Genomic DNA, 12,111 nt, shown 5'->3' with positions numbered 1-12,111 from the left:
AGCAGGCTACGGTCCATGGGGATGCAAAGAGTCAGATATGACTGAGCAATTTTCACTTCAAGGATTTAGAAATTACAATTTTAGTTAAATATAAAGTTCTTAAGAATTTTCACATTATAGAAATATAATAATAAACCTTTTAAAGATACCTACCATTATAATTTTACCTAGTTAAAATAATGGTTCTAATGATAATGGAATGGGGGAATGGAATAGGTGAATTTAACTCAGATGACCATTATATCTAATACTATGGAGAGGAATCCCTTACAAGAAATGGAGTAGCCATCATGGTCAACAAAAGAGTCCGAAATGCAGGACTTGGATGCAATCTCAAAAATGACAGAATGATCTCTGTTCATTTCCAAGGCAAACCATTCAATATCACGGTAATCCAAGTCTATGCCCCAACCAATAATGCTGAAGAAGCTGACGTTGAACGGTTCTATGAAGACCTACAAAACCTTTTGAAACTAACACCCAAAAAAGATGTTCTTTTCATTATAGGGGACTGGAATGCAAAAGTAGGAAGTCAAGAAACTGGAGTAACAGGTAAATTTGGCCTTGGAATACGGAATGAAGCAGGGCAAAGACTAATAGAGTTTTGCCAAGAGAATGCACTGGTCATAGCAAACACCCTCTTCCAACAACACAAGAGAAGACTCTACACATGGACATCACCAGATGGTCAACATCGAAATCAGATGGATTATATTCTTTGCAGCCAAAGATGGAGAAGCCCTATACAGTCAGCAAAAACAAGACCAGGATCTGACTGTGGCTCAGATCATGAACTCCTTATTGCCAAATTCAGACTTAAGTTGAAGAAAGTAGGGAAAACCACTAGATCATTCAGGTATGACCTAAATCAAATCCCTTATGATTATACAGTGGAAGTGAGAAATAGATTTAAGGGCCTAGATCTAATAGACAGAGTGCCTGATGAACTATGGACAGAGGTTCCTAATATTGTACAGGCGACAGGAATCAAGACCATCCCCCTAGAAAAGAAATGCAAAAAAGCAAAATGGCTGTCTGAGGAGGCCTTACAAATAGCTGTGAAAAGAAGAGAAGCGAAAAGCAAAGGAGAAAAGGAAAGATATAAGCATCTGAATGCAGAGTTCCAAAGAATAGCAAGGAGAGATGAGAAAGCCTTCCTCAGCGATCAACGCAAAGAAATAGAGGAAAACGACAGGATGGGAAAGAGTAGAGATCACTTCAAGAAAATTAGAGATACCAAGGGAACATGTCATACAAAGATCGGCTCAATAAAGGACAGAAATGGCATGGTCCTAACAGAAGCAGAAGATATTAAGAAGATGTGGCAAGAATACACAGAAGAACTGTACAAAAAAGAGCTTCACGACCAAGATAATCACGATGGTATGACCATTCACCTAGAGCCACACATCCTGGAATGTGAAGTCAAGTGGGCCTTAGAAAGCATCACTATGAACAAAGCTAGTGGAAGGGATGGAATTCCAGTTGAGCTATTTCAAATCCTGAAAGATGATGCTGTTAAAGTGCTGCACTCAATATGCCAGCACATTTGGAAAACTCAGCAGTGGCCACAGGACTGGAAAAGGTCAGTTTTCCAATCCTAAAGAAAGGCAATGCCAAAGAATGCTCAAACTACCGCACAATTGCACTCATCTCACACGCTAGTAAAGTAATGCTCAAAATTCTCCAAGCCAGGCTTCAGCAATATGTGAACCATGAACTTCCACATGTTCAAGTTGGTTTTAGAAAAGGCAGAGGAACCAGAGATCAAATAGCCAACATCCACTGGATCATGGAAAAAGCAAGAGAGTTCCAGAAAAGCATGTACTTCTGCTTTATTGACTATGCCAAAGCCTTTGACTGTGTGGAAAATTCTGAAAGAAATGGGAATACCAGACCACCTGACCTATCTCTTGAGAAACCTATATGCAGGTCAGTTAGAACTGGACATGGAACAACAGACTGGTTCCAAATAGGAAAAGGAGTACATCAAGGCTGTATATTGTCACCCTGCTTATTTAACTTATATGCAGAGTACATCATGAAAAACGCTGTGCTGGAAGAAGCACAAGCTGGAATCAAGATTGCCTGTTACATCAATAACTTCAGATATGCAGATGACACCACCCTTATGGCAGAAAGTGAAGAGGAACTAAAAAGCCTCTTGATGAAAGTGAAAGTGGAGAGTGAAAAAGTTGGCTTAAAGCTCAACATTCAGAAAACTAAGATGATGGCATCTGGTCCCATCACTTCATGGCAAAGAGATGGGGAGACAGTGGAAACAGTGTCAGACTTTATTTTGGGGGGCTCCAAAATCACTGCAGATGGTGACTGCAGCCATGAAATTAAAAGATGCTTACTCTATGGAAGGAAAGTTATGACCAACCTAGATAGCATATTGAAAAGCAGAGACATTACTTTGCCAACAGAAGTCCGTCTAGTCAAGACTAGGGTTTTTCCAGTGGTCATGTATGGATATGAGAGTTGGACTGTGAAGAAAGCTGAGCGCCAAAGAATTGATGCTTTTGAACTGTGGTGTTGGAGAAGACTCTTGAGAGTCCCTTGGACTGCAAGGAGATCCAACCAGACCATTCTCAAGGAGATGAGGCCTGGGTGTTCTTTGGAAGGAATGATGCTAAAGCTGAAACTCTAGTACTCTGGCCACCTCATGTGAAGAGTTGACTCGTTGGAAAAGACTCTGATGCTGGGAGGGATTGGGAGCAGGAGAAGGGGACGACAGAGGATGAGATGGCTGGATGGCATCACTGACTCGATGGACGTGAGTTTGAGTGTACTCTGGGAGTTGGTGATGGACAGGGAGGCCTAGCGTGTTGCAATTCATGGGGTTGCAAAGAATCGGACACGACTGAGTGACTAAACTGAATAATAATGGTTCTAAATTTTTTTAATGTTAAGCAATCCATAGAAATAAAAACTATAATGCTACCTCACTTGGCCCATAAAACCAATGCAAAAATATAGAAAGTTTAAACCATGAGATGTTCAATCTTCTTGTATAATCTAGAATATTGTATTGGTAGTAATTTCATAAAGTCAGGAAAAGATAATTGTTTTTCAGTCCTTTAAACCAGTATGATTAATTCACTCTAATTTATCTAATGATTCATCTATTTATCAGAAATATTGTATGAAAAATTTTTATATAAGTATATAAATTTCAGGCCTTCCCTGGTGGCTCAAATGGTAAAGAATCTACCTACAATAGAGGAGACTGGGGTTCATCCCTGAGTTGGGAAAATCAGCTAGAGAAGGGAATGGCTACTCACTCCAGTATTCTTGCCTGGAGAATTCCATGGGCAGAGTAGGGCTATAGCCCTGGTGGTTTACAGTCCATGGGGTCGCAAAGATTCAGATACAAATGAGCGACTAACACTTTCACTTTTATATAATGTTCATATTCATAAATAAAATTACAAAAACTTTAAATCCTGTTTCAGAGCCCTTCATCTTAGAAATAAGACTTCTCTTACTTTTAACCAGAAGTGTCTCTTAAAAGCAATTTTATAGAAAAGAAACAAAAACAGTTTCATTATTTTTCTTTCCATTTTAGAAATTCATTAGATATTGCCAGACTGAGCACACGATGACAGAATAATCATTTTCACCAATTAATCTTTAATGTTTCCCTAGGGAGGGAAAAGGAGAAGAGGAGCAAAATGGAAAAATGAGAGGGAGCTTTAGTCAAATACAAAATTAACATTAAAAGACTAATTATCTTTACTTAATTAAAGAGATGGAAAACTTCGATTCAGCAAAAGTTATTTTGACATACATGCACGGGGGAGAGGGAAGAAGGGAGGGACAGAGTGAGAGACAGAGGGAGAGGACCATTATAATTGGTTTAAACATTAATTCAGGTCCCTTGACAATTTGATTTACATGATTAAAAAGCCAGTACTTGTTAATACTTGTGTAGTAATGATAGGGAGGGAACCTCATATTAAACAAAGTAATCCTTCTCTTTTAGATAAATAAGACCTCCTTTTGAGGTGTTTTGAAGGGAAGAAGAAAAAGAAGGGGAGACAGAACAGAGGGAAATGGAGGAACACAGGACGAGGAAAGAAGAAGAATAAAGGACATTATATTGAAATTATGATTTGAAAAGATCTAAAAAATATGGTTTTCCTTTTTTTTATTTTCCCCTTGCCTTTGCCAAGGAATCTTTTAAGGAGGCAATTTCATAATCCCTGGAATATATTCTGGAAGTTTCCTCTTGCCTTAAAATGTAGATGGCTGTATGTTTCGTATGTTGCTGCTTTTTTGCTTCAAAGTGCCTCCCAAAAGGAACACTTTTGTTCATATCAAAAGTTCCCCCAAAGTAACCATTAAAATTCTAAATAATCCTTCTATCATTTAGAAAGTTAAGATTACACATTGTGATTTTAGTACAAATACAGATAAGATGCAAGAGTTCAGCAGAGAGTGAGTGCAGAAGCAGACGAAAGGTAAACTGGCAACAGTAAGCCAAATTTTATTTACTTTGTATCTTGGGGCCCCGCCCTACACCAAGAACTAGACTTCCAATGGACAAAATAAAACAACAGTAAGTTGGATGTGAGAGCTGGACTGTGAAGAAAGCTAAGTGCCGAAGAATTGATGGCTTTTGAACTGTGGTGTTGGAGAAGACTCTTGAGAGTCCCTTGGACTGCAAGGAGAGCCAACCAGTCCATTCTGAAGGAGATCAGCCCTGGCATTTCTTTGGAAGGAATGATGCTGAAGCTGAAACTCCAGTACTTTGGCCACCTCGTACGGAGAGTTGACTCATTGGAAAAGACCTCTGATGCTGGGAGGGATTGGGGGCAGAAGGAAAAGGGGACGACAGAGGATGAGATGGCTGGATGTCATCACTAACTCGATGGACGTGAGTCTGAGTGAACTCTGGGAGTTGGTGATGGACAGGGAGGCCTGGCGTGCTGCGATTCATGGGGTTGCAGAGTCACACACGACTGAGCAACTGAACTGAACTGAACTGAACTTAAGTAAAGTTCTGATAAGATTTTCATAAGTGACCTGAGACAGTTTTTCTAAGGGATGCTAGTCTAAAGAGAAACCTTCTGAATATACAAAACTTCGCCTCATCTTCATCCTTATGAATTTCCACTTATAGATGCACAATGAAGAAATGACAAGGACAAACAGTAGTGTTGTCAGTAATAATGCAGATTTCTACCCAAAATACGTTTTTCAGGCTGATAAATCTATGGATTTTTAAAGAGATTCTTATTGTTAGATATTACTCTCAGATTTAACAAACTAAACTTAGCATTTGCATTTGTAGTGTTTGATTAAAAAAAAAAAAGAAAGAAATAAGAGTTCAAACCCAATATGAACTTACCTCACCATCTCACCATTGTCATTGAAAGACCCTGTGCAGGAGGCTCAAAGGGCCTCAGAAAAACACGCTGTTTCCAAGTTGGTCAGATTTTGATGGGACCTCCAAAACAGTCAAATATTGGCTCCTTTAAAATACTTCCAAAATTACCTGTTGATAAAGCAAAACTGAGTTTTTTGCTTACTGCAGTAAGGGAGAATACTATTTTGATAGTCTTAGCAGTCTTCACAGGGAAGTCAGAGGTACAATCTTTATGAGCTTTGGCGATCTGGTTTAAAATGAGTTTCAAAATGGGATCTGAACGGCAAAATAGGCAAAATTTTTATTACATATTTTTTGATTGGACAAAGGGAGGTGAGAGTTTAGAAGTGAGTCTTTCAAAATCTTCTGCATTTTTGGTCTAATGGTCTGCTATTCCCTACACAACCTGAATTGTTCAACAGCTTGGAACTTCTTTGATTTAAAATGGTTTTTCCTTTGTTAGAATTGATAGTACTTATCATGTAATTTTACAATTGGTTGATTAAATGTTTGCTTGCCACTATACTGAATCCCTGTAGGATTAGGATTAGATTTAGTTCATTGTTCTTAGTCAGCAGATTAACACATTGTCTGGTTCTCAATAAATACTCAAGTCACTGTTGCCCATGAGTGGAGAAAAACACACAACATGCTGACTAATCTGATTCTCAATTTATGGACATGAACTCAAATGAATCTTTAATCAAGGAGGACTATTAATATTCTTTCCTAGTTTACTCTTTTATTAGCTTTTCTCCTCAACTCCCTAACACACGACCCCCTTCACCCCTGCACCAATCTCCACGCTCCCCTAAGGGTCTTGCTTCTTATTTCACTGAGAAAACTGAAGTAATAAGAACAGAATTTCCTTAGATTTTCACTTGTACCCACCCACTAGCGTCTTTACCCACGTAGTCTGTCTGGTCATCATCCATCCATAGATGAGGTACCCATGCTTCTTCAAGCACAGCGAGTACTTCTCAGTCTTGCAGTTCCCTCTTAACTGCATTATTCTTCATGCTATCTGCCTAACAATCTTACTTTTTTCAAAAATTTGCTTACATCTTCCTTAATGAAGCCCACTCTGCTTACCCTATTTAAAACTGAAATTCTCTCCACACTGAACCCTTTCTCTGCTCCATTTTCATTCCATATTACTTCTCAACCTAACATAGAAGTACTTTATACACATATATACTACATTTAAGTACATATAATAGACATATATTGTTTATTATTTATTGTGTATCACCCTCTACTGGAATATAAACTCCCAAAAGGTAGGCAATCTGTTTTCTTAAATGAATGAATGTCCATCTTTAAGATTTTAGGATGTTTTTATAGAACATAAGTATAAAAAACACAAGAGTTTCTAAAAGCAATTACAGATGTAATAGTTATGGCCAGAAAAATATTATACAATTTTATTAATATTACCTTATCAATATTAATAAATTACCTTATCACTTCCATTGGATCGCCATATCTATTTTCAAAAATCTGTGATGCTTAATTTTTCACTAAGATTATAGGAAAGCATTTTGATTCAACAGGCTACTTTAATAGATCATTTAAATAAGACTTCTAAACACACACTAAGCAAAATGTAAAATCTTAGCCTAGCCCTGTAGAATTGCTATTATTTAACCTTTAATCTTTCAAACCTATTATTTCCCCAGCTTCTTAAATTCCCTAAATTCCCTGAATAAAGTTCTCACCACAATGAACCTACAACCACCCCCCAAACGAGCTATGTAATTCCTTCTACTTGCTCCTTGAATTTGAAACATCTGCAATTTAATCTCATGTCATAGCCTGTCATGAAAGATCCAGCCTAAAAATCCTACCCTGAAAAGATCACTTGCTTTTCTGGACTGTGTAGCAAAACTAATGTAGAATGGTATTGGTCAGACTTTGGTACCAATAAGAGCTTTATCACTTAATAGTTACGTAACAACCTCAAGCAAATTATTGAATTCTGAATTTCAATTCTCCAATTTGTGGGAGACACTATTAGTGGCTTAAGTGATATTTAATGAATGCTTTCTCTCTTAAAAAACCACAGTTTTTCTTGGGGTGGTAACGTGCCCTTTAAAAAGAACTATATTTCCTAGAATCCTTTGTAATGAGGGTAATCATACAATGGTTTTAACCACCAAGTTGAAAGGGGAAGTTGCTTTTCCTTCTGATAATGATCTTTGGCTCACTCACTCAGACCTTTTCCTATTCCAGTCTTCCTGTCTTTAGTTCAGTTCAGTCACTCAGTCATGTTCAACTCTTTGCGATCCCATGGACTGCAGCCCACCAGGCTTCCCTGTCCATCATCAACTCCTGAAGCTTGCTCAACTCATGTCCATCGAGTCAGTGATGCCATCCAATCATTTCATCCTCTGTCGGGACCCTTCTCCTCCTGGCTTCAATTTTTCCCAGCATCAGGGTCTTTTCCAATGAGTCAGTTCTTCACATCAGGTCTTAAGACAGTTCTTCCTGTCTTAATGTTGATTATTGCTGGAGGTGGAGCAAACACTTCTGGTCAGTCTGGTTAGACTGCCTTTGGACTTGGTTTCATAGGAAAAATAAAACCAAACTCTTTGATTAAGCCACCATAATGATGTCTCTGTTGTGAGTAGCCAAAGGTGTTCCCTAACAGATACACTATCTTGAAAGTAAGGATAATTTCAGGATCTTAAAGCTTCCTGAAAGCTTTAAAGCTTCCATTTCAGGATTTTAAAGCTCATTATTAATAAGATTAATTATAAAAATTAACATATATTGAGCAGCATATATCAGATTCTGTTTAAGATCTTAACATGGGTTAACTCACTAAATCCTCATAACAATTCAGTTAGGTAGCTATGACTACTCCTCCCTCAGACTAAAAAAATGAAAAACTTAAAGTCTCGGTAATTTGTCCAGCTCATAAAGAGGAAGGAGGATTCAAATCCTAGCACGTGCTATTAACCACAAGTCGAAGCTCTAATAATAAGAAGCCACTTACTTTATCCCAGGCAAAATGCCAAGTGATTTAACCAAAAAAATACATAAATAAATAAATAAAGCATAAGTATATAGCTCAGTTGGTAAAGAATCCCCCTGCAATGTAGGAGACCCTGGTTCGATTCCTGGGTCGGGAAGATCCCCTGGAGAAGAGATAGGCTACCCACTCCAGGATTCTTAGGCTTCCCTGTGGCTCAGCTGGTAAAGAATCTGCCTGCAAGGTGGGAGACCTGGGTTTGATCTCTGGGTTGGGAAGATCGCCTGGAGAAGTGAAACTACCCACTCCAGTATTCTGGCCTGGAGAATTCCATGGACTGTATAGTCCATGGGGTCGCAGAGTCAGACACGACTGAGCGACATTCACTTTCACAATGTCTACTGCTACTGCTAAGTCACTCAGTCGTGTCCAACTCTGTGCAACCCCATAGATGGCAGCCCACCAGGCTTCCCCGTCCCTGGGATTCTCCAGGCAAGAACACTGGAGTGGGTTGCCATTTCCTTCTCCAATGCATGAAAGTGAAAAGTGAAAGTGAAGTTACTCATTCGTGTCTGACCCTCAGTGATCCCTCTAGTACTCATTAAAATGTCAGTTCTGTTCCTTGTAAGTAATGTCTTCTTCCTCTGAATTATTATATATAATTTTATCTGTATTCCTATTATCCAGAAAAACATCTACTTCTGCTTCACTGACTACACTAAAGCCTTTGACTGTCTGAATCACAATAAACTGTGGAAATTTCTTAAAGAGATGGGAATAAATACCACACTACCTTACCTGCCTCCTGAGAAACATACGCAGGTCAAGAAGCAACAGAAGTGGACGCAGAACAATGGACTGGCTCAAATTTGGGAAAGGAGTACATCAAGGCTGTATTTTGTCACCCTGCTTATTTAACTTGTATGTGGAGTACAACATGAAAAATTTCAGGCTAGATGAATCACAAGCTGGAATCAAGACTGCCAGGAGAACGATCAACAATCTCAGATATGCAGATGATACCACCATAATGGCAGAAAGCAAGGAGGAACTAAAGAGCCTCTTGATGAAGGTGAAAGAAGAAAATGAAAAATCTGGTTTAAAACTCAACATTCAAAAAACTAAGATCATGGCATTCAGTCCCATTACTTCACGGCAAAGACAGGGAAAAATATGGAAGCAGTGACAGATTATTTTCTTCACTGCAGATGGTAACTGCAACCATGAAATTAAAAGACACTTGCTTCTTGGAAGAAAAGCTATGACAAATCTAGATAGAGTATTAAAAAGCAGACACATCACTTTCCCAACATGGTCCATATAGTCAAAGCTATGGTTTTTTCCAGTAGTCATGTACAGATGTGAGAGTTGGACCACAAAGAAGGCTGAGCGTTGAAGAATTGATGCTTTTGAACTGTGGTGTTGAAGAAGGCTCTGGAAAGTCCTTTGGACAGCAAGGAGATCAAATCAGTCAATCTTAAAGGAAATCAACCCTGAATATTCACTGGAAGGACTGATGCTGAATCTGAAGCTCCAATACTTTGGTCACCTGATGCAAAGAGCCAACTCACTGGAAAAGACCCTGATGCTGGAAAAGACTGAAGGCAGAAGAAGGGGACAAAGAGGATGAGGTGGCTGGATGGCATTACTGAATCAATGCACATGAGTTTTAGCAAGTTCTGGGAGATGGTGAAGGACAGGGAAGCCTGGCGTGCTTCAGTCCATGGGGTTGCAAAGAATTGGACACAACTTAGCTCCTGAACAACAACAATTCCTATTATTAAATTTACTATTTTCTATATTGTATAAAGTTAAATGTCTCATGTAATAGACACTTATTTTCCTTGAGGGAAACTTTTGAATCATTCCTTTTGGTATGTTACATGGCACCTATCTCTGTCAGTGATGGTACACACAAAGTTGAATCATTAGGATTGGCACAGTCACAGCAGCGAGGATTGGAAACTATACCCTCAAAGGTGGTTGCTATCCAAACATGCAGTTCTTGGAAATTACTTTAGATCAATCAAAATTACTTTAGATCCACAGCTTCTTCTAAACATATCCCTTGACATGGCTCTGCCCACCAGAGAGATAAGGCCCAGCTCCACCCATCAGGGGCAGGGATCAGTCCCTCCCACCAGAAAGCCTACTCAAGTCTCTTGGACCAGCCTCACCCACCAGGGGCAGATACCAGAAACAAGAACTATAGTCCTGCAGCCTGTGGACCACAAACATAGGAAGTCAGACAAAATGAGGCAGAGGACTATGTTTCAGAAGAAGGAACAATATAAAACACCACAAGAATAACTAAGTGAAGTGGAGATAGAAAATCCACTTGAAAAAGAATTCAGAAGATTCAAGATATCAGAAAAAATAGAGGCATACCAAGAAGATACAAGAAATACAAGATAAAATATTAAAAAAATAAACTGCTGAACAAGTGCAATAACTGAAATGAAAAGTACACTAGGACTCAATAGCAGAATAAATGAGACAGAAGGACAGATAAGTGAGCTGGAAGACAGAATGGTGGAAATCACCAACAGAGAACAGAACAAAGAATAAAAGGAAATGAGGACAGTTTAAGAGACCTCTAGGATAGTGTTGAGCACATCAACATTCACATTATAGAGGTCCCAACAGGAGAAAAGAGAAAGGGCCTGAGAAAATATTTGAAGATGTAATAGCTGAAAAGTTCCCTAACGTGGGAAAGGAAAGAGTAGCCCAAGTCCAGGAAGCACAGAGATTCCCATACAGGATAAAGCTAAGGAGGAACACATCAAATTGGTGAAAAATTAATTAAGGCTTCCCTGGTGGCTCAGATGGTAAAGCGTCTACCTACAGTGTGGGAGACCCGGGTTCGAACCCTGGGTTGGGAAGATCCCCTGGAGAAGGAAATGGCAACCCACTCCAGGACTCTTGCCTAGAAAATTCCATGGACGGAGGAGCCTGATAGGCTACAGTCAACTGAGCGACTTCACTTTCACTTTCAAAGACAGAGAATAAAAGCAACAAGGGGAAAGTAACAAATACAATACAAAGGAATTGCTATAAGGTTATCAGCTGATTTTTCAGCAGAAACTCTGTTGGCCAGAAGGAAGTGGCACAATATATTTAATTTAAAATGATGAAACATTAAAACCCACAATCAAGAATACTCTGCCCAGCAAGACTCTCATTCAGATTTGACAGAAAAATCAAATGTTTAACAGACAAGCTAAGAGAATTCAGCATCACAAAACCAGCTTTACAACAAATGCTAAAGAAACTTCTCTAGGTAGAAAAGGCCACAACTAGAAATAAGAAAATTATGAATGAGAAAGCTCTCCAGTAAAAGCAAACATACAACAAAGGTAAGAAAACCAAATCATCATCTCAATAATTCCAGAAAAAGCACTTGATATAATCAAATATCCATTCTTAATAAAAACTTTCAGGAAGCCCAGAACAGAAAGAATCTCACTCAATTTGATAAAGGACTTATGCAAAAATTATGGTATTAAGAGTTAAAGGTGAAAGATAAGAAACAAAGTACGTATGTCCACTCCAGTCACTTACAATCACAATTGTACTTCAGGTTCTAGCCAGTGTAATAGTTGAGAAAAAGAAATAAAAGTCATTCAGATTGGAAAGGAAGATATAAAACAACATGACTGTCTATGTAGAAAATCTAACAGACTCTACCAAAAAATTATTAGAACACATGAATTTAATAAGGTTTCAAGATATAAAGTCCATATAAAAAAATCAACTGTATATC

General features: G+C 38.6%; 1 protein-coding gene across 2 annotated transcripts in view; it reads right to left on the bottom strand.

The window, feature by feature from the left end:
* The window catches only part of CARF (calcium responsive transcription factor), an 80,242-nt gene that overhangs the window by 8,401 nt on the left and 59,730 nt on the right, over positions 1–12,111 (bottom strand). Inside the window, 1 exon segment of one of the 2 annotated variants that reach the window (NM_001032294.1) lies at positions 5,357–5,503. In NM_001032294.1, the coding sequence (NP_001027465.1) occupies positions 5,439–5,503 (65 nt within the window). In that variant the 3' untranslated portion in view covers positions 5,357–5,438. 2 annotated transcript variants of the gene reach the window in all.

This window comes from Bos taurus, chromosome 2 (genome assembly GCF_002263795.3).
Source record: "Bos taurus isolate L1 Dominette 01449 registration number 42190680 breed Hereford chromosome 2, ARS-UCD2.0, whole genome shotgun sequence".
NCBI classification, from domain to species: domain Eukaryota; kingdom Metazoa; phylum Chordata; class Mammalia; order Artiodactyla; family Bovidae; genus Bos; species Bos taurus.
Note: the sequence above shows the minus strand (reverse complement) of the source record. Positions and strands in the feature narration are given on the sequence as shown.